At 38.9% G+C, this 24,115-nt stretch overlaps 1 protein-coding gene across 4 annotated transcripts in view; it reads right to left on the reverse strand.

Annotated features, from left to right (window-relative positions):
• Positions 1-3,003: 3,003 nt before the first annotated feature.
• The window catches only part of LOC122539881 (breast cancer type 1 susceptibility protein homolog), an 85,460-nt gene continuing 64,348 nt past the window's right edge, over positions 3,004-24,115 (reverse strand). For all 4 annotated transcript variants that reach the window (XM_043675020.2, XM_043675021.2, XM_087977843.1 and 1 more), the window contains exons 19-23: positions 22,303-22,386; positions 20,095-20,152; positions 7,705-7,778; positions 6,111-6,171; positions 3,004-4,767 (exon numbers count right to left, since the gene is read on the reverse strand). In XM_043675020.2, coding sequence (XP_043530955.2) covers positions 4,655-4,767; positions 6,111-6,171; positions 7,705-7,778; positions 20,095-20,152; positions 22,303-22,386 — 390 coding nt within the window. In that variant the 3' untranslated portion in view covers positions 3,004-4,654. The remainder of the gene's footprint in view (positions 4,768-6,110; positions 6,172-7,704; positions 7,779-20,094; positions 20,153-22,302; positions 22,387-24,115) is intronic.

Raw genomic sequence — 24,115 nt, forward strand, 5'->3', positions numbered from 1 at the left:
TGATTTAATTTGCATAATTCTAGTTTCAGTGAAATCAAGACCACAACTCTCAAACACCTGCTGCACTGTTCACAGATCTGCTCCTTCACTTTTCCAGTGCAATCAGCATATCCAAAAAGTCCAAACCAACACTGATGTTCCCCTATAGCTTTCAGCCAAAGATCACATCCAAAACAAAACTATAACATTATGTTTTGTGCTTTGCATTACACACAACAGAAAACCAAAAATCAGTCAATTTAGGGTACAGATAGTAGCTGGACATGCTGAACTTACCAACTACAGTGGGAACAGTATTTTCTTTTTGGTACACCATTTACTTAGGTGCAGAATTGTTAAACAAAGTGTTGTAACTTTCCACGTTTCTCTGGGTATAATACATCCCATATTTACAAGAAAATCTGATTTTATTTTCTCCAAAAAAAAAAATCACAGAATCAAATTTGAACACATTAAATCTGGTAAGTGAAATCACAGCATTTTTCTTGAATACAATGTGTAAATAATTATAAGAAAATGTTACTATAATCCAGTGAAATAGTGTCATTTCCTATTAATTCTCAACTGGATGCTTATAACCTGCCTGCATTAGCTACTAAATAATTTTAGAAAGTAATTCTTCAATGAAGATTCAGGCATGTTTGCAAGATACCGTGAAAACATGGCAAAAACATTATATAGAAAAGGCAAAATACTTGGTGTACTAGAATCTGCAGGTCAGGCAACATTTGTGGAAAATTGAAACTGACAGGGTAGCACTTTAGTGAGGACTTGTGGTTGGAAATATTTCAATTACAGGAATATATCATTCTTTAGAGCAGATCCCTACTAGTGCTTTTTAAATATGAAGAAAAATACTACGTTTGACTTGAGTCGAGAGGCTTGAAATATGGAAGAATTAAGGCAGGGCATCATCCAGGTTTGTAAAAATAGATATAACCAGACATCCATAAACTGAAACATAAAATGCAAAACCAGAGGAGATTAAACATTAGAAGGGAGTTTCTCCTTCCCACCTATCAAGGTATGCTGAAAAAGACTCTTGAACAAAGGGCTATAGCAATGTGTGGTTTAAAAAAAACAGCTGCATGAATATTTGGTTAGGAATGAGACTGAAGGTTACACAGATAAGCAAAGAAAAAGATAATCAGAGTGAACACAATGAATTCTGTGGTACAGTCACAATGGAAAGATTATCCACATAAAGCAAACATTGATATTTGAATAATGCAGAACATTTCCTCAGGACATTAAACAAGCAGGTTAGAAGTTCTGATGGGATAAATTGGTCACATAGTTAAAGGCAGACGGGCAGACAGGCAAGCTGGAGCAAATGGCATTTTAAAGTTCATGATTTGTTATGATGGTACTAAATTAGAGAAGAGGCATCATGAAGACACTTATTTAGAATTCTATGGGAAACTAATGAATTGCACAGATGTGAAGTTGTGTCAAAATGCAGCCCCAGATGCTTAAAGCCTGTGCATTTGTTAATAATGGCACAGCAATAATGCACTGTTAGTGTTTATCACACATTGACTCTAATGATTCAGGACTCTCAATTCCATAATCAGTTTACCATTAAACAAAGACAACAATAAGTTGCCATCTACTTCCATTATACAGGTATTAGTACAATATATTTATACAGCAATAGATTTCTGAAGAGTGTTATTTTCTGTGTAATTTTTCTAGTGCGTGGCTCAGATTCACTAATACTTTTGCTGTGTAAGGTTTCAGCTCAGTGTAAGCCTGGCTGCATTCTCTAAACTGCGAAATAATTAACTGTAAATCATAAAACTGACATGGTCAAGTTTGGCGCTCATCCTGAAGCTTTGGTATCCTCCCTATTACATGGTTATCTTTATACCTATCAGCTTGGGACATCTTTCATTTCTATTTTCTTTTAAAACACATCTTCCCTTCATTATCATTGCCAAACATTTTGGAACTGGGTTTAGGCTACCCATCAGCAGAACATGTCCGACTGGTACAGCCATTCATGGAGAAACATCAAACCACTGCCCAGTCACATGAAAAAACTCAAGAGCTGTTCAGATGAGCACTACAGTTCCTTTAGTGGCCTGGGCAGCAGAAGTGTTAGGTTAGGAATCTAGCAGCCTCTCAGATGTCTCACTGTATCATAGCTCTTGCATGGCTGCTGAACACGTGGAAGCAGTGGAAGCGAACCATAAAGCCATGTGATCAGCAGATAGCCCTTCTTGCCTACCTACTAATCAATCTTTTTGATCTTTCCATCTAAACTTTCCCTTGTTGATTCAGTACGTTTTAGCATATATTTGCACAAAACTCCTTGGAGGTGATTTTCTGCATTAATAGTTTCATATAAAGTGCAACATTACAAGGATAGTATTGTATTGACAAAATTTGCAGAAGCAAATTATTCATTTCTGTCAAAACAATTACACTCGATACCAGAGCTGACATTTTTTTTGTTTTGCTTTGTAAAAATGAAGAGCTTAAAGACAACACCCAAACTCTTCCTTATAAAGCAGCACAACATACAACTTGCAAACAGAAACATTCTTGATACAAGAATTAAATCAAGTGAGTTATCACAGATACCCAGCTATGGTGTGAACAGATCTTCAATTTAGACGTGAACGGAACAAAATATTCCTATAGTTCTACATATCCTTGACAGTGGAAATGAGATAATTAGATACTTTATAATTACTGTACATGAATTTCTGAAATTCATTTCTTGATATAAAGTTTAAGAAATTTTCGTTGCAGACCACGGCCCCATTTTAAAAATATTAAATTGCGTTCCTCATTTATATGAAAAAAGCTCAATTGTTCCACAGGATACATGTCTACAGTGGACAGCCAGAAATATGCAGATACAGTTCAATTTATTTTGCAATTAACTGCATAGCCCACCAGCCCCAAAACTATAATCGAAACTTTGTCGTGAAAGTTTATTCTATTTTGATCAAACTAACATGAACTCAAATTACAAAAAGGGCAAAGCCTGGAGAATGTTCTCAATTTGTTTTAATCATTATTGTCAATGACATAAAATTGTATTAGAGATATTTTACACTGTTTACAAATGAAAACAAAATGTTACGTTGGGCACAAGAAGCACAGTCTGTCTTATTTTCCCTGACCATCTGGGAAAAGAAAACCATTGATGAAGTGGACCACCATAATGGTGATAAGAAACTGGTTCAGATTTCTGATGCACCACAAGAGTTCCCAACCTCACACTGTAACAAGGAGGTGCTCATCACTTCATATCATCTTACGAGAAATGGACAGAAATACACACCGTATTACTGGTCAATGTTAGAACCAGGATGAATAAGAAATAAATTCAAAAGTAAAAGCAAAACAAATTGTCTATCAACTTTTCAATCACTGATACATTGTTAAATTTATCAACTGATGACTTAATATTTTCAAAACTGAGTGAAGACAGAATGTTTTTGTTAATAAATTGAGACTGCGTAGATTTTTTTCAAAGAAAAAGCTACTGCCTTCATCAGATAAAGTCTTCTGTTTAAAGACAAATCTGTAGCTTCTTAATTGAGCAGCTTTGTTCTTCTCTTACAACTCCAGAAAAATAGTTCAGAATGCACTAAGGAATAATAATTACAGAATTCTCAGAGTGAAAGAAGTGCATGGCTACACTATATATCACAGACATTGGAGAAGTTACAGACAGACTCGGGTTTTTGTAGGCTCATTTGCACTCTTGGGACATTTCAGGGAATTTATTGCAATGTAGGAAAGTGATATTACAGCAAACTGAATTACCAGATATTTTGTTTTGTGATGCTGATTGAGGAAAAATATTTGCCATGACAAAAGTTGACAATTTGCCCCCTCTTCAAAATAAATGGGCCTTAGTTCAACATTTCATTCAAATGACGACAACACCAACATTGCAGCACTCCCTCAGCAATGCACTAGTGTCAACCCTGAAGTTTTGTGCTCAAGCGCACACTCGAACCCAGAATTGCCGATGCAGGTTAATATGCTACCAATGAGCTAAGATGGATTTTAGTATGACAAAAGTCAGGAGACATTAGTTCTGCGTTTAATGTGAACTAAGATAAGCAAAGCTGAAAATTAATTTTTTTTAAATCCACAACTGTCAGCAAAACATTTACTCAGTGGAAAATTGTTTTGCATCAGTAACTAAAAAAAAAAGCCAGCATAATAACTATTAGCTTTGTAGATTGGATTATTGCGTGTTGGCGAGACCTGTATATTGTGTTGCCATCACTGTCAATAGGCAGTATTTTCGATTACTTCCAAAGCTGAATTTTATCATAAGAATGTAGTGCACCAGCTGGTGAGAGGGTGAAGGTCTACAGCTACCATTTAAAATTGTTTTGTTTGTTTTCATCAGCCCCACATACAACAACAGGATATAGTGTTCACACAGAGAATCTTGCAAAAATAAACAGGGCAAAATGGACCACTTCTGAAACATTGGACCCAGTAGATTGGGCTGATGAGAAAAACCAAACGAGATAATTAAAATGCAGTTTCGCTGCAAACATATTTATGATTAGAATTTTGCTCAATCTTTTCATAAAGTATGACCAGCTCAGTTTTCTGTTATTTACATTCTGCATAAATATTAAATACATTTTCAGAATATCCAGCTTGTACTGGAGTTTCAATGTGGAACGCAGACCAGATAGGCTTCCAGTTGATGGTTCTGATAGCAAGCTACACTGTCCAAAATCCATTCTCGGGAAACGACAAAGTTGCTGTACTGTCTCTGGATTGCTGTAACAATTTAGAACATTATGCATTCTGAGAATTAACTTCGTAATAGCTTTCAACATAAACATTTAACCATATAAAAAGAATTTCAAATCAACATTAAGTATTTCTCTCGTCAATGTCAAATCTTTAGCTGTCCCGGAACAGACAAATGATTCACAAACAGAACCACCTCTGGCCCAGAACATAAAACCAACCTCCAAAGTGTGGATGAGAATGCGAATAGAAATTAGTTCAACTCAGACCGTTGAAGCCCTTTGCTTGAGCACAGACCAGTCAAAACTAGGGTTTCGAAGAAGTGTGGAGATTGTTATGATAGATACTACTTATTTTCATGACTCTTCATTTGGTTCAAAGGTTCTGCAAATTACTTGTGTAAACAGCTTTTAAACCGGACCTGCACTTTTAGTCTCTATCCATTTACCATTCAATTCTCTTCCATTCACCCCAAGGTCTCACCTTTAAGTGTAAAGGCAAAGCAAACAGGCAATTTAACCTTCAATGTCTCAAGCACAGATGCTTTAAGTATTATTCTGCTGTTACAAATATGTTACAGGAAAGAAAAAGGAGAATAAAGAGCTCTATTGGGCCCTGTTTAAGAAAAAAAAATGAAGCAGACCCATATCGCTTGCTTAATAAAAACTGGAGGATGATTTTTGGGCTCTTGTGACAGTGATAATGTCCCTAGTCCTGGAATGAAGGCCTAGGTTCAAATCTCACCTGCTCCAAAGATGTGTAATAATATTTCTTAACAGGTTGATTACGAAAAATAGATTAAAATTTAAAAAAACCAAATAATTTGGGGTAAATAGAAAATAAATGGCACTACTGTATCCTTTATTTATAAAAAATTAAGCAGACATACAGGGCCCTCTGTAAGAAAAGAGATAAAAAGGATTTGTGGACCCTCTTATAGTGTAGAGGTAGTGGAAGCCCAGGTTCAAGTTACACTTGCTCCAGAAGTGTGTAGAAACACCTCTGAACAGAAAAAAGGTGACAAATAAGTTGGCATTGTTGACACTCCCATTATGGGCTTTGCATGCAAACTTCTAAATGACTGTACAGGTCATTACTGGTGGTGATTAATTGTTAAAAGGCAAAGAAATATATGATGATTTGGTGGTGGGAAAGTTGTTCGGTCGTGTATGGATATATTAAACAAAACAAAGTTAGTGCTCACTGTATTCCAGTATTCACAAATAGTTATCTTAGGGATAGATGAGCTCGAAATAACATTTATTTAAATTTTACATTTTGATAAATATTTAAGTAGATAATTTGGCTGGTGGTTTTATTGATGTATAGTAAACTGTACAGTAATGATGCAGATTCAACTGTAAACTCACCTCGATAATCAGTGTTTTCTGGATTAGCATCAGGTTGCACAACCACCACTGCAGTACGATTCTAGGACAGGAATAAATGAAAATTACATTAGGTTATGCCAAAAACTTCCTTATCCTTTTAGAAGAACTCATGGCTTCCCCATATTCCATCAACAGTAAGAAAACACTTGGTTCAAGAAACACATTAAAGATTTTCTCTTATTCATTTAGGGATGTCAGCTTCAGTGACTGGGTCAGCATTTTTGGTCAGCCCTAACTGCCCTTGAGAAGGTCGCGCTAAAATACCTTTTGGAATCGCTGCAGTCCTTTTGGTGTCAGTAGACCAATTGTATTGTTAGTGTGCATGCTGCAGGACTTTGAAGTAGCAACAGTGAAGCAGCAGCAATATATTTCCAAATCAGTATTACATGTGGCATGAAGTAGCACTTGCAGGTGGTGGCATTCCCCTATACATTCGCAGCTCTTGCCCGTCGAGGGTTTCGAAGGTGCTCTCTATGGAGCCTCGCTGAATTCATGCAGTGCATCTTGTAGCTTTTCCAGAATAGAAGATCGTTAGCATTCACTTCCGTATAACATCAAGGTGGTCCTTTCTTTGCACATTTTGCACTATCCACGGATCTTAATAGCGAACAAATTAAAATTGGACTACTCCACTGGTCACAGGAAATAATTGAGACCCAATTTGAACAAAAGGAGATTTAGTTATGAACAAAATAAATAATAATCAAAGTACTGGATTTTTGACATTCCTCAAAAATTAATGAACAAACCAAAAATTCACTTTTACATATTACAAAAATACATCATTTATTATTAATTTTCAAGGCTTTGACTTTGAGGACCAGATGCTTTGACAAAAAGTCATACTTTACTTTGAGATTAATCATGCTGGACTTAACTGAATGTAATTGTATTGTACAATGCATAGCCTGAGGAGATGTTGGAGCTTAAACGAAGAGTCACCTTTCATTACAAACAAGCTCATACCTGTCTGCTCATCCGTCCAATTGTCCAATGCAAATTGAATTGCCCAAAAACCTGAGTGTAATATGCCTACTGCTTAAAATGGGAAAAGGAACCTGTGAATTTGTCCCATATTTTCAACGTTCGACAGGCCAATAGCCCAAAATGTAAAGGTTGCTCAGGTGACAGCAATGCAAGACTGTTAAGGATGTTTTGGACAAAGATTGGCAATGGAACAAGCGTGGAGAAAGCAGAGATCAGGGTTGAGTAACATACCAAAGTTCTGCAACTTTAGGTTTAGTCTGATAATGACAAGTCACAGAAGTTGATTGAAAACCCTTCTGCAATGCAAATTTGAGTCAGGAAAACTTTGCTGATGGTGACATTTAGCTGGAGGAGATTTCAGTTCAGAGATCTTGAAGACAGATAGGCAGATTAAGAAAGTGCCAACGGCCTTGAGGGAATTTAAAAGGCATCATCGCTTAACTGCTCAATTTACTCCCTAAATCATTAGGCAGTCATAATGTACTATTTAATAATACAGGATTTCAATTTCTCTTCATTAAGACGCAAATCTAATGTTCTGACTTTACAGGTTCTATGACCTTTAGGCATATTATCTTGTACTTACAGGACTGTACGTGAATAAATAAGGTTCCTTAATTATGGAGGCACCACACAGCTCTACCATCCACTCTAGCTGATCTGCAAGATAAATAAATATTACAGTATGAAAGGTTTCAAACCTACATTTCACAGTAAATGAAGGCTGGATTTAAAAAAAAACATTCCACCACAATTCAAAATTGATTTGTTCTGCTTCAATTCCCAAATTTAGTTGAGCAGAAAACAAAGCAATTGAGAAAACTTATGCAGTGTGTGTGACCTTATGTAGCATTTGTACAATGCCATTAATCCTCATCCCTATAAAATATAACCATCTATTGTCCACATTACAACAGAATAACTATGATCTAACTTTCCACTGTGGTCTTATAAAGTGTGACATTGAAAGCTGCTTGAAAATATATGCCTTGTATAGGACTAAAAACACTATTCCTGAAACAAAAGTTTACACTTTGGACTGCGTCCCTAGAAACTGTGCATGTGCTGCATTCAATTTCTGTCCATTAATTTTAATGGACAAAAGAGACAAAAATCTAGGGCTATGCAAAAAAGATATTCCAATGTTCACTGTCCACAGAAGTAATAAAGCTGAATATTAATATTATACTATGAACATTAAAGCTGAATATTAATGCTTCATATTTTAATGGAAGAGTGACCAATTTAAATACAGCAATAACATTTTTATTTAGAAGATAAAGTTTATTTTAAAAACTCAATGCAGTAGAATTTTATAACTCAAAATTTACTGCTTAAAAGGAAGCCCTTCAAACCATCACATTGGGGATAATTCTGCCTCCAATCTAATTTCTCACTTTCCTTTTCATGTTCTTTTTAAATACCTAGTAACTTCGTTTTCAGAAATTCTAGTGTCAATGTCCATATTCACATGTAATTTTCTAAGCAACTGCTATGTGAAATTGCCTAATTTTCACCTGGATTTTTGAATCTTTGTCCATCTTTCAGATGAAGTAAAGCTGTCATTTTATTTAAAAAAAACTCAATAACTTCTATAAGGTTTGAAAATTTCCATTAGATCTCCTTTTAACTCTCTGTTTGAATAAAGAAGTTTGTTTTCATTTAAAAGCTACCTCTTTCTTGGGTTCTGGTGAACCTTATATCTGGTTTTGAGTGTCAGAGGTACACAGCACAGAAGCAGACACTTTGGTCCAACTTGTGTATGCTGACCAGATATCCTAAATAAATCTAGTCCCGTTTTCCAGCATTTGGCTCTTATCCCTCTAAACCCTTCCTATTCGTATACCCATCCAGATGCCCTTTAAATGTTGTTATTGTACCAGCCTCCACCACTTGGAAAAGCAAACCAGGGCAGGACTTATACACTTAATGGTAAGGTCCTGCATGAAAAAGTTGCCCCTTCGGTCCCTTTTAAATCTTTCCCCCTTACCTTTAAACTATGTGCTATAGTTTTGGATTCCCCTATCCGAGGGAAAAGACCTTGCCTATTGACCCTATCCATGCCTCTCATGATTTTATAAATCTCTAGAAGTTCATCCCTCAGCCTCCGACACTCCAGGGAAAACATTCCCAGCCTATTCAGACTCTCCCTCCAGTTCAAACCCCGCAACCCTGGAAACACCAGAAAAGATTTACAATGAACCCTTTCAAGTTTCACAACATCCTTTCTATAGCAGGAAGAACAGTACTGCACACAGTATTCCAATAGTGACCTGACCAATGTCCTGATGAAGGGCTTTTGCCCGATCGTCGATTTTCCTGCTCCTCGGATGCTGCCTGATCTGCTGTGCTTTTCCAGCACCACTCTGATCTCAACTCTGGTTTCCAGCATCTGCAGCCCTCACTTTTGCCCAATGTCCTGTACAGTCGTGACATGACCTCCCAACTCCCAAACTCAACGCACTGATCAATAAAGGCAAGCATACCAAACACCTCCTTCAATAAATTATCTACCTGCGACTCCACTTTCAAGGAACTATGAATCTGCACTCCAAAGTGTCTCTGTTCAGCAACACTCCCCAGGACCTTACCATGAAGTGTTTAGGTCCTGCCCTGATTCGCTTTTCCAAAATGCATCACCTCTCATTTATTTAAATTAAACTGCATCTGCCACTCCTCAGCCCATTGGCCCATCTGATCAAGATCCCGTTGTAATCTTCTTGGCTGAGCACTATACCTCCAATTTTGGTGTCATCTGCAAATCTACTAACCACATCTCTCCATGTTTACATCCAAATCATTTATATAAATGATAAAAAGCAGTGGACCCAGCCCCTTGTGGCACATGGCTAGTCACAGGCCTCCAGTCTGAACAGCAACCCTCCACCACCCTCTCTCTTCTAACTTTGAGCCAGTTCTGTATCCAAATAGCTAGTTCTCCCTCTATTTTGCTTGATCAAACCTTGCTAATCAGTCCACCCTTGTCAAATGCCTTAAGTTTTACTGTTCTATGATTCTAATATACATATTATGAAGTGTAGGTGTGTACTATAACTTAGAGTGGAAGCTGGCATGGACCTAGAGAGGCACAGAGTGTGCTGAAAAACTTAAAAATGTAACATTTGGTTGTAAAACATATGATTGGAGCTGAGTTGCTATGGTACACAACAAATTTGAATTTGGCCAATCAATCAATTTAAATTATGCCCCGAGATACCAAAATCCAACTGAATTTGAATTTTAATGTTTTGATGACATCAAACCAATGAGACGGTCTGATGTTCTGGGGTATATAAAATGGGATATTTTTAACAGTTAGCCAGAGCGGCAAAGAGCACCAACAAACGTGAAGATATGGTCTGTATAGCCTCTCTCTGAAAGGTACCTTTCCATATAAAATTTGTGAAGCAGAAGACTGAAGACCCAGGAAAGTACAGGTGAAGATACCAAGGGAAAAGCGACAACTTGCTGGTTTTGAAATTTGATTTTTTTTTTGTTGTAAACTTTATCCGGGTTTTATCAGATCAGTATATTGTAGAGTGGGAGATAGATAAATTGATCAAACAAAGGAGGATTACAGGGGAGGTAGTTGGTGTTTAATGTTCTTGTGTTTCTCGGAGTTAAAGAATAAATTGTTAATCTTTTTTTCTTTATACAGAAGGATTTTTGTATTTTTTGGTCACTCATACTTTAATAGGTGACAAGGCGAGGTGAGCTTTTCTGTGGGTCTGGTTCAAATTAGCAGAAGCACTGTATGTCATAACATACAGTGTAGAACTGAATATGCAAAGCTCTTGGGTCAAAGAACAGAGCTATAATAATTTGTTTAGAAACATTTGAGGTTGGTATGAAAAACCCATGTCAAACTTCTGCTAATTCAAATCCAATGATAATGTATGGACACATGCTAATATTACTGTTCAGACCTGCACTCAAACTGGATTTAGAGCAGAAAAGCAGCTTCGATATACACATTTTTTATGCACTGAAACCTGTAATCACAGGTATGTGAATGGAACAGGGGGGTTTTTATGATGAAGAATAACGTGTCTCTGTGTTTAAAATTACATGAAAAATCTTTTGTTGCCTTCCAAAGACATTAAACTATATTGTTAGCCTGATCAGTGCAGTTCATTCCAATAGATTGTGAACAGACAGTCTGATGAAACATCACTTATGCAAAACAGAACCTCTGATGAAGCATCACTTACGTAAGGTCCATAGAAACATTTTTTCCCTACTCAGAATTGCAAACAAGTAGTCAAAACAGGAACGGAAGACCACCAGTTCAAACAATTTTGAAACATTTCAAAGATTCATTTTGGGTATTTAAAAAGAAAATCGCTCAGTAGAAGAGGATAACAGCTAAGCTAACTGGACAATGCAGTAACAAATCTGGCAGGTAAAAAGTCATGGCCAAGGGTTTCAGGAACCTTAAGCTGAGAATGCAGCATAAGTGATAACATTATCATTGTGAACCTAATGGGAATCAGATATTCAGCTCGAGGTTGAATCAGCTAGTAAGGCTGAAATCAGAACAATTCAGACTGCAAGAATGGGACAGGAGAGAAAAAGAGAAAGTCAGTGGCAAGCATAGGTGACAGGAAATCCAAGATGACAAATGTTATAAATGGTGGTCCTGTTAAATAACCAGGACATGCTCCACAGATAACAGAGCATATTGGAGCAAAATTATAGGTGCTGGTTTTTCCCAGTAAGGGGACTTGGTTATTAGGGGACGGAGAAGCACAGCAGGTCAGGAAGCAGCCGAGGAGCAGGAGAATCGATGTTTTGGGCAAAAGCCCTTCATCAGGAATGAGCCTTGTGGGCCAGGGGGCTGAGGGATAAATGGGGAGGGTGGGGGTAGTTGAGGGAGGTGTAGATGAGAAAGCGATAGGTAGATGAAGGTGAGGGAGGAGGTGATAGGTCGTGGGGGACTGGAGCAGATAGATGGGAGGGGTTATGGACAGGTCAAGAGGGTTGGGGGCTTGGGACTGGGACAATTTGTAAGGGGAGGGGGGGGAAATGAGGAAACTGTTGAAATCCACATTCATCCCGTGCGGTTGCAGGGACCCAAGGCAGAATAAGAGCTGTTCTTCCTCCAGGTGTTGGGTGGCAACAGCTTGGTACTGGAGGTCTTCCAGAACCTGCATGTCCATGATGGAATGGGAGGGGGAGTTGAAGTTTTCAGCCACAGGGCAGTGGGATTGGTGGGTGTGGATGTCTGAGATGCTCTCTGAAACAATCCGCAAGAAGGCGTCTTGTCTCCCCAATGTAGGGGAGACCACATCGTGTGCAATGGATACAGTAGATTACATTGTAAAGGTTCAGGTAAAATTTCTGTCAAATGTGGAAGGATCCTTTGGGGCCTTGGACGGAGGTGAGGGGAGTGTTGTGGGCGCAGGATTTACAATTCCTGCAGTGGCAGGGGAAGGTGCCAGGAGTGAGATGTGGGCTGGTGGGGAGCATGAACCTGACGAGGGAACGGTCTCTCTGGAACACTGATACGGATGGAGAGGGAAATATCTCTCTACTGGGGTCAGTGTGGAGGTGGCAGAAGATGATGTAATGTATGCGGAGGTTGGTGGGGTGGAAAGTGAGGACCAGGGGGTTTCTGTCCGTTATGTTTGGAGAGGTGGGTTCAAGGCGGGTGATGCGGGAAGTGGAGGAGATGTGCTGGACAGCATTGTCGACCATGTGGGACAGGAAATTGCGATCTTGGAAGAAGGAGGCCATCTGGGATTTCCTAAGGTGGAATTATTGGTCATCCTGAGAACAGATGCGATGGAGGCAAAGGAATTGGATAAGGGATGGTGGTTTACAGGAGGTAGGGTGGGAGGAGGTGTAGTCTCGGTATCTGTGGGAGTAGGTGGGCTTGCAGTAGATGTCTGTGATTAGTCTGTCGCCAGAGACAATGATGGAGAGGTCTAGGAAGGGGAAGGAGATGTCTGAGATGGTGAATTTGAGGTCAGGCTGGAAGGTGTTGGTAAAAATTGATGAACTGTTCAACCTCCTCATGGAAGCACAAGGTGGCACTGATACAGTCAGTCATCGATATATCAAAGGAACGGGGGGGGGAGGGAGAGGGGAAGAGGAGTAGTAGCTGCAGAAGACAGACTGTTCCAGGTCCTCGACAAAGAGGCAGGCATAGCTGGGTCCTATGCAGGTGCCCCCATTTGGTTTGAAGGAAGTGGGAGGATGGGAGGATTGGAAGGAGAAGTTGTTGAGGGTGAGGATCAATTCAGCCAGGCGGATGAGGGTGTCGGTGGAAGGGTACTGGTTGGGACAGCATGAAAAGGTAGAAATGGAGGGCTTGGAGGCGGATTGACACGTACAGGAACTGGATGTCCACGGTGAAGCTTAGGAGTTGGGGGTTGGGGAAACAAAAATCTTGGAGGTGGTGAAGGACATGGGTGGTGTCCCAAGGATAGATGGGGAGTTCCTGGACTAAGAGGGACAGAACGGTGTCAAGGTCGGTTGATTTGAGTTCAGTGGGGCAGGTGCAGGCTGAGACAATTGGTCGACTGGGGAAGTCTCATCTGTTCTCAAGATGACCAATTCCACCTGAGAAAATCCCAGATGGCCTCTTTCTTCCAATATCACAATTTTCCTTCCCACGTGGTTGACTATGCCCTCCAGTGCATCTCCTCCACATCCCACACTACTGGTCTTGAACCCCACCCCTCCCAACGCAACAAGAACCGAACCCCACCCCCCCAGTCCTCACCTTCCACCCCACCAACCTCTGCATACATTGCATCATCCTCCCCCACTTCCGCCACCTCCAAACAGACTCCACCACCAGAGATAAATTCCCCTCCCCACCCCTATCAGCGATCCAGAGGGACCATTCCCTCTGTGACTCCCTCGTCAGGTCCACACCCCACTCCTGGCACCGTCCCCTGCCACTGCAGGAATTGCGAAACCTGCGCCCACACCAGTCCCCTCAGCTCTGTCCAAGGCCCAAGAGGATCCTTCCACATACGACACAAATTTACCTATACCTCGACCAACGTCATCTACTGAATCCATTGTACCCGATGTGGTCTCCTCTACATCGAGGAGATAGGACACCTACTTACGGATCGCTTCAGAGAACATCTCTGGGACACCTACACCCATCTGCTTTGGGACCCTGCAACATGTGGATTTCAACAGTTTCCTCATTCTCCTCCTCCCCCCACATTATCCCAGTCCCTAGCCTCCAACTCGGCACCGCCCTCCTGAGCTGTCCATCATCTTTCCCATCTATCCACTCCACTCCCACTCCCCCCAAACTTATCACCTTCTCCCTCACCTTCATCTACCCATCGCTTTCTCAGCTCCCTTCTCCCAACCCCACACCCCCATCCCATATGTCTCTCAGCCTCCCGGCCCACATTCCTGAAGAATGGCTTATGCCCGAAACATTGATTCTCCTGCTCCTCAGATGCTGCCTGACCTGCTGTGCTTTTCCAGCACCACACTCTCGACTCTGATCTTCAGCATCTACAGTCCTTACATTTTCTATGTTGAGCAGGGAATATAATTTGATTTTAAAACTCCAAGTATGAATTGCAAATAAACAATTGTGGAAGACTGACTGACTCCTGCTTCAACAGAAGACAGTAAGTTCAGTTTTACTATTCAGCATGAGGAAAAAGTACAGTTCATCCAAGAGTAGATTATGGATGACCAGTCTAACTCTGGGATATTGAAGTCAATAGGAAATTGTGGTTATTATTGTGGAAACGTATCCCAAGAGGTTATCCATAGGAGAAGACAAAGATAGGTGATTCTAAATGAAACAACAATATGTTGACAAAAATCACGTTAACAGGCAGTATACGGTAAATCAAAACAATCATCATCCTGGATATCTACTGCGTGAGAGCCTTTCTATACTTGTTCAGGAACAGAACCGTATGCAAGAAAATAAAAATCTTAAATTATGCTGAAATTATTAAGTTACTGTTAGAAATGTTGTTAAAAATAACATGAAATCTCAAGAAAATATGTCCATCTGTAACTAATGGAAACTAAAGGAAACATATTAAATTTATCATAACATCCTGAAACTTATTTATATACTAATGAACCATTATTAATTCAGCTTTCACTCTTTCAAGTGTTTAATAATGCACCCAAGAGCCTCAGATTACCAATCACATGTGTGTGGTCTCCACACAACAGTAGTTTATTTTCCTTTGTATAAAGTGTTAAGGCATGTGGGAATTAGAGTAGAATACACAGGAGATTCCTGCCCATCACACAGCATGCTTTAGAAGTTTCAATGGGAATACGCAAAATGACCCATGACCTCTAATCGAGGTGGCTTAGTAGTAGCTGCACCCCAGTCATCAAACAAGAAAGAGCTCAGATATTCCAAAGTCCATTGCACAAGGTTAAACATGTGCTAAACCGGTAAGAAATTCCCACTATGCCTGACTAGCATTGAGGACATTTGAAATGCAGTGAAAACGTGATGCACAAGAAAGAGGTCTTCCTAGGGTCACTTGTTGTAAATCATCCTTGGACATAGCATATTTTAGCTAAACATTTGCAGTCAATATATTAGAGATACAGTCCACATAATCACGAGACTAAGTAAATACTTTAAACTTCTCACCGCTTTCTTGATAAATTAGCTTTCTTAAAAAACTGTGAAGTAAAATGGCATAAAATTGGTAAAGGAAATGTCAGCGTCATCACTTAAGTAATCCCTTATAGAGGCTGATGTGGTTTATTTCATAAATAACACAACTAAAGAAACCTTAAATACAGAGAGTGGCCAATTAAGAATTTTGTAGCAATAATTCAGAAAGGTCCTTGACATCAATGAAAATAATAACTAAATGCTTTATTGATACTTTAATAACTCAATGGTTTTAGGCTTGATTCTAGCAAAGAATTTTGCAACTTTCCAGAATATACAAACACCAAATTTTCTGGTAATCAACTACAAATTACCATTTGTGGTAGGACATCGTATCCATTAACTCTGTTGTGCACTGCATCAACACAATGCATTAGCAGCTGCTGTTGAAACTGGCAGCCAATGCCAGAACTGCTGAATTAATATCATTTGCATTGTTTCACTGACAGGTACATCCATAATTTACTATGAATGATTTCCTCAATTACAATATCTGCCCAACATTCTCTCGAAACAAGATAAAAGTTTAAGATGCATCGACTTGGTCAACATCATAGCCGACTTAGAGAAAATGCCCCCAACAGAGAATAGCCACATTTCAGAGAGATAATAGATGTTCTTGTGGTATAGCATAGTTCATATTGGTCAGTGGAAAAGCCACGGTGCAGCTAGTCAAAGATGGCATGAACATAAAGCCTAGAAGCAGCTTTTCTGTGTCTCTTGGTCATGCTTGGTGAATGATTTACCCAATTACCAGAAAAACCAGTAAAAGAATTCCATCAACACCACCACTCCTAAGCAAATGCTCAATCTCTAGCAAGATGTCAGGATTGGGAAAGAAATTCAGTTTCCGTATCTGGCGCCTAATGGCAGTGTTAAGTAACAATGGTGAATGAAAATATCTAAATGTTAAGCAAAGCTCCCACCCAACTGCTGTTCATTGAGTGGGATATCGGTAGTTTCACTTATCTGTGCAATGTTTGAGGATGAGAGTTTAAGAGCAGATCCATGGAGCGACAACCCTGCAGCAACTATATTTCACACTTGTTCCACTTCCAAATTAAACAAGGCATCAGAGTTGCTAATAAAAAATACAATTGCTTACTTTGATTAGGCAAACATTAAGTGTTATTTCTTCTGCATGCCTCCAAGCTTTCACTGCCATTTAGGTGCTGGTTTTACTGAAGAGGTTTGAAAGCACTTCAGGAGTTTGAGATCTGATTACATTTACTAATGTAAGGCTGGATTTTAAAAAAATGTAGTTTTTATGAACAGAAGAGTAAAACAATAAAAATAAAATGGTGGGTGCGGCAATGTTAGGACATGAATAAAAATAGATTAAAACACACCTTCAACCCACAAGTGAAATATGTACAAAATGAATTCCATATCAAATTACTGGACACATTCACCATGGAATGAACTATGAAAGGTCACTCAACTCGCCCCTATCCCATTTAGGCAATTAGAAAAATGACCTTGAAATAGATGAGAGTACAAGATCAGAGATTTATTTCAATGAAGATATTGCTATCAGTATTTAATCTCCCAAAATGGAAAACACATTTAATGCATGAATACATCCATGTGTACTTGGGTCAGTCTGTAGCCCTTGCGCTTCACTCTCATAATTCAATGCATGCTTTTAAACATTAGGAATCCTGATGTGAAACCAAGATCCCATCCAAATGTTCAAATGGCATGATTCAAAGAGGAGCAAGGGAGATCTCCCAACACTATTGTCATACAGCACAGTCTGAAGTGAACACTTTAAACCTCCATTTCTAACTGTGAGATCTTTTGCATGTAAGCCATTTGTTGTGATTGCCTACATAAGGTTAACAGTCCTGAAGAGCAATTCACAAGCGCTTCATGAATATGGCTTTCTTCTCCTATAAATCCACAAGTATGCCAATGTGACATAATGACAGCACAGACCAGATGGGCTGAATGTTTTTGAGCTGCACATGCTGTGTCAATAAAGAGACAACAAAAGCAGAATAAAACTTTTAGTGAATGTAACAGATCTTGTCACGGTATTGAAAACGTTCAGCTGTGCTATTTATTTATATGACAAATCCTACACATACAAGTAAACTTCAGTTTAAAAAATTAGGCCAGCATGCATGTTACAGTTGTATAGCATGGAGGGGAGAATAAATGAGACAAGCGTCACTAGCTGATCCTGTGACCAGACCCCAGTAGAAAATTTGTTCTACCTCATTTCGTTTGGGAAGTACCTGGAAATATAAACTATGGGGGTATAAGCATTTTGTTTGGGTCAACTATGTAACAGAGTTTATTTCCACTGACATTCCAGACTACTTAAGGGTAAATGTGGTTACCATAGTTACAGCTGGCACTTAGTGATGATGAAATCAGATGCACAGATGTTTTGATTTATTTTTAAAAACGCCAGTGGCTTGTGGGTAAGTTTATGTCAATGAAGTCCTGGATTCAAAGGCAGGTGATAGGATTGTTTTCTGGGCAACAATTCTACATTCAAGGAAAACGGTGCATCATTTTCTTTGGCCCCAGTGAACCCCACCCCACATAAGCTCAAGCCAAATAGGTGCACAGACAACCTGTCCCCATTATTTCTGCCAAAAATGCTCTGCGAGCAGCTGCTACAAAAAGGGGAGAAAGGGAGAGCAAACTCTTGATTCTCCCTTGCTCTCAAAGATCGCTGCTTGAAGCCACCACACAAAGCATAGTTAAAAGTAATAAAACGAAAGGACTAGACATTCGAGACACTAAGCAGCGTTCGAACACTTTGCAACTTTACATATTAGAATGGACATGTGTAACAGAAGCAGAACAGCTTCTCGATTCCTCTCCCCTCAATTTTACCTCACACAATGGACACACGGCAAAGACAGAATTGGCTTTAACTGTCAAATAGGCTTTTGATACAAGTTTAGAAACATGAAGAATTGCCATTTGAAAAGATATGCAAGGAGGAATAAAAATATAGAACTTAAGGTTACAACAAGCAGCAAATATCGCCAAGAAAAAGGAGAGTAGAAAACATGCTATTTAAAATGTAATATCAATTAAAATTGTCAAAAGACTTTCATTAATGATAGCACATGTATACATTTAGTTTGCACTTCCTCATGTTTAGAAGGTTGTGGGATGATCTGATCCAATCCAGGATATAGAAAATGAGGAGAGATTCACAAGTATAGATACAGAGAAACTATTCCCTCTAGTGGGGGAAATCAGGATGAGAGTTAGAATCTTAAAATCAGTGCTAAAGGCATTTAGAGGTGAAGAAAGTTAAAAATCACACAACACCAGGTTATAGTCCAACAGGTTTAATTGGAAGCACACTAGCTTTCGGAGCGACGCTCCTTCATCAGGTGGTCGTGGGGGGCTCAATCCTAACACATAGAATTTATAGCAAACATTTACAGTGTGATGTAACTGAAATTATACATTGAAAAATTGATTGTCTGTTAAGCCTTTCATCTGTTAGAATACAGTGAAAAGCATTTTATAATGGTATTGAGGAACACTGGTCCAAGTTAGGAAAACTGCAGTTTTCAAGATCAAAATTGATTGATGATTGTTCTTGAGTAAAGAATGAAAAATATACCTATATTGAGTTGAGTTGAGATTCATTTCAGCCATTTTCCAACTGAAAATAAACACCTGTATTTATGCAATGGTTACCGTGAGTAAAGATCATTTTCAGCTTTATTAAAAGTTATACTGGAAGAAAACACCATTTTTATCTACAGAATATTTCTGGCGTACATAAATAGTTGTATTTGTGCATGGTTATGCCAGTGAATATTTGTTTCACACATTTGAGGGTTCACAATTGCCAACGTCATGGAACAAAAAAAGTACAAAGGCCAACCACGATAGCATATTTGAACACTAATGCCAACTTGGTCATCTACAACCCACTGTATAAAGCTTACTCCCTATTTACGTATTACGTATGCTGAACCATAAAACTAATATTGTTGAAATCATATGCATGTGCTCTCACCAAGCAATTAAAGCCTCAGTAAAACCCCCAATTTTTATTGAATCATTCCATTCACTGCACTTATTAAATGCACATTTATAAATTTGAAGAGCATCTGACAGCACTTGAATCCATTAAGCTCTGGTTTATTGCACCATGAAACACTGATGTAAAGCTAATCTGTGCAGCAAAATTGCATAAATATACATTACAATGACTAATTCAGGTGATTTAATTCCTTTTATGGATGAGAAAGTGACAGTATCCTATCAAAACTAGCATGGATCTAAACGCAGGCATTAATATAGTTTCAGTCTAAATTAGTCTCACAGGAGTTTGAAATATAATTGAGAATCCCTTACCTCTGCTCATACCTGTAAAAGAACCAAAGCAGCAAACCTCATAATGGCTTAACAGCAGCTGAAAAACATATATTTTAACATTAGCGAAAAAAAAGTGAATTTAAGTTATCTAGTATGAAAAAATTTCAATAGTAATTTATAAAAAGCAATTAGAAGGAAAAAGGCATCAAATACATAGGAACAATATTATTTGCAAGTTCTCTTCTAAGCCACCCATCACTGGAACTTCAAATATATCACCGTTCCTTCAGTGTTACTGCAACAAATAACCTGGAACCTCCTCCCAAATGACACTGTGTGTCTACCTAATCCATCCACACTGCAGCAGTTCAAGAAGGCAGCTCATCACTACCTTCGAGGAAAACTAGAGATGGACAACTAATGACAATGGTATTAACATCCCATTTATGAATAAAAAAAATTTGTTTTAATGCACTACATTCCCACAGCATTTCCGCTTTGAAAAATATCCAAGGCCACTTCAGAAGGGAAAGAAACAATTGCATTTGGGCAGACAAATAAATGTGTAGAGATCATTTATTCTGAAAAAGCAAGTATTGGAAGTTGATATGAATTAGGAAACAAACTTAAAAATGGGAACAAAGCTGAGGCTGGAGGTTCTACCAATGGCACATGAAACTTGAATTAGAAGTTGAAGCTTGGACAAGGAAGTGCAAGGCTGAATGAGGAGTTGTTTCCAAAATTAAGGCAGACAGAACTCTGGGTGAAATTTCAAATTAAGGACAAGGAATTTTAAATTTAAAATACTGGGACAAGGCAATGAGTGACCTGCTCAGGGCATGAAAGAGACAGCTGCAATTTGGGCAAGTTAGCATTTATTTTGAGTGAAGAACTGATTAGATTAGATTCTCTACAGTGTGGAAACAGGCCCTTCGGCCCAACAAGTCCACCCCAACCTTCCGAAGAGTAACCCACCCACACCCATTTCCCTCTGACTAATGCACCTAACACTATGGGCAATTTAGAATGGCCAATTCACCTGACCTGCACATTTTTGGACTGCGGGAGGAAACCGGAGCACACAGAGGAAACCCGCAGACACGGGGAGAATATGCAAACTCCACACAGACAATCACCCAAGGCTGGAATTGAACCTGGGTCCCTGGTGCCCAGCAGTGCTAATCACAGAGCCACCGTGCCACCCCATATGATATTGGGACTAGAAGCAACAAAGAGATGGATTTGGGTGTTAATACTGGCAGGGAGTTGGGGACAAGTAATATTATCAAGATAGAAAGGAGTAGGTACAGGTTGTTCTGCTATAAATGCACATTTTGTTAATGCAAATTTGCAACAACACAATTGACGAATTGGGGACACTGTTTCTAAAGAGTGAACTTTTAATGCATGTACTGGTTGTTAGGAGATTCTGGCCACATTGGTTTAAGTGGTGCTGCTATGATTTTCTTATAACATGGGGTTGCACGAGAACAGAACTACCGCATTGTAGCAGAACCAATTGTATATAAAATATCTTTTATATTCAAAGTTTGGGTTAAAAACAAATTTATGTGGCCAAAGCAGATGGGGAGGAGAAGCATGGAAGCAAAAGATTTAGTTCTCTGCCGTAACAATGGACGAAGGTAATAAAAATATTCCTCTAAATCCAGACAATTTCTGTTCATTTGTTAGTACAGAGCCTTTTCTAAAAGGAATATTAATAATCTGGTAATTGGTGTGGGTTGTACCTGCCATATAAATGTTACCAACCTACAATATAATTAAAATTCTGCACTGCAATAAAATTCTTCAGATATTTGATAACCTATTTTATAGTCACAAATGTAGATGATCTAACTTGCAGTTAATTGTTATTTCTCAAAAACAGTCTCTCGACTGTAGTGGCAATGAGATTGTCTTGCCACTGGCTATAATAACTTTGATGACTTTTGAACTCCGTGTATATACATTGCATAACAGTGATAATAACAGTCTAACATAAGTCCACTCTATTTCAGACGTCAATTAGATGTTAAACTGTTGGGTCAAAAGAAACCAAAGTTATCAATGTACAAAAGAGGCAATTCACCTTCAGAATTCCCATGTTTTTCTATATATATATATATATATATATATATATATATAATGGCAAATACATATACTAGTTAATAAAATAACAATTTCGATTAAAGAAAGTGATGGGAAAGGAAACAGCAGCTATCACAACAACTCAATCTGTGACCTTACTTTATCATCCGCTGTTTTTCTTGCTTTCCTTGGGCCAGTGTGACTTCTTCCATTGATTACATCACCCTTCACTTCAAACTCATGCTGCAATGTTTCAAAACAAAAAACAAACTTGTTGGAATAACTTGAAAAACAGCAGATTTATTTAACAAAATACTCCAAGATTTACACTGCTGCACCCTTTATATTTTGAAAGGCAGGTTTCCAACTGTTCTAACTAACAAAACATACAACAAAAATTAATTTCTGGAATGAGGTTGCTAAAACTGTATAGCCACTTATGAATGAAAACAATGTACAAGTTATATCTACATTTAAACGGGATTTCCAAAACAAGAGGCTGCAGAAAAACTTGGACATGATAGGTGAGTGGGCAAAGAAGTGGCAGTGGAATAGTGTGGGAAAGTGATGCTATGGTTTTTGATAGGAAAAATAAAGGCATAGACTATTTTCTAAATGGAGAAAGTCTTTAGAAATCTGAAGCAAAAGGGACATGGAGTCCTGGTCTAGGATTCTCTGAAGGTTAACATGCAGGTTCAGTTGGCAGTTAAGGCGGCAAATTAATGGTACCATTCATTTCAAGAGGGCTAGAATACAAGAGCAGTAATGTTCTGCTGAGGCTGTATAAGGCTCTGGTCAGACTACATTTGGAGTATTGAGCAGTTTTGGGCCCTGCATCTAAGGGAGGATGTGCTGGCCTTGGAGGCAATCCAACGGAGGTTTATAAGAATGGTCCCATAGATTAAGGGCTTGTCCTATGAGGAGCAGCTCAGGATTCTAGGTTTGTACATGTTGATGTTTAAAAGAATGAAAGAAGGAATCTCATCAAAACTTACACAATACTGAGGGGTCTGAATGAATTAGGTGCAGAGAAGAAGTTTCCAATTGTAGGAGAGACTAGGACCAGAGGGCTCACAATAGGGAGGGAGTTCAAGGAATGTGACCCAGCAAGTGAAGGAATGGCATGACATATTTCCAAGTCAGGATGGTGAGAGACTTGCAGGGAAACTTGCAGGTGGCAGTGGTGTTCCATGTATTTGCCGTCTCAATGGCAATTTCGAAGGTGCTGCCTACTTTGTGGATGCAGTGCCAATCAAGCAGGCTGCTTAGTGTTAGATGGTGTCAATCTTCACGTTGCTGGATCTACACTTATCAAGGCAAATGAATTGCTATTCTGTTACACTCCTAACAAGTAGTATCTTGTTGATGGTTGGCAGGCTTTGGGGAGCGAGACCATGAGTTACTCATTGCAAGGCTCCTAATCCCTGACCTACCCTGAAAGGCATAGTATTAATATGGCTGATCCAGTTCCTGATCAATGGAAACTCCTGGTATGTGTATGGTAGAGATTCAGCAATGGTAATGTCATTCTATGTCAAAAGGCAATATGTTGCTCGTCTCACGTTAGCCCAAGACTGGATATTGTCCAGTTCTTGCTACATTTGGACACAATGCTTCAGTGTCTAAGAGGTTGTGAATCGTGCTGAACATTGTGCTATTGGCAGCGAACACCCTTGCATCTGACCATATGACTAAGTGAAGGTCATTGATGAAATAGTTGAAAGTTTTTGGGCCTTGGTCAATACCCTGATGAACTCTTGCAGAGGTAACCTAGAACATGGATAACTGACTTCCAACAAACACTTACTTTGTGCTAGGTATGACTAGTTAGGAGTCAGTAGGTTCACAGTGGTAAAGGCAAGATAACAGAATAGCCTTTATCAATGTAAAACAATAATGGAAACTTGATTAGATCTTCAAGCTTGAGAGAAGAATTTGCACTCTGACTGTATATGGTTATACATCTTATATT

Source organism: Chiloscyllium plagiosum, unplaced genomic scaffold, assembly GCF_037043375.1.
Source record: "Chiloscyllium plagiosum isolate Xiang-an unplaced genomic scaffold, Cpla_swu_hap1 HiC_scaffold_32, whole genome shotgun sequence".
NCBI lineage: Eukaryota > Metazoa > Chordata > Chondrichthyes > Orectolobiformes > Hemiscylliidae > Chiloscyllium > Chiloscyllium plagiosum.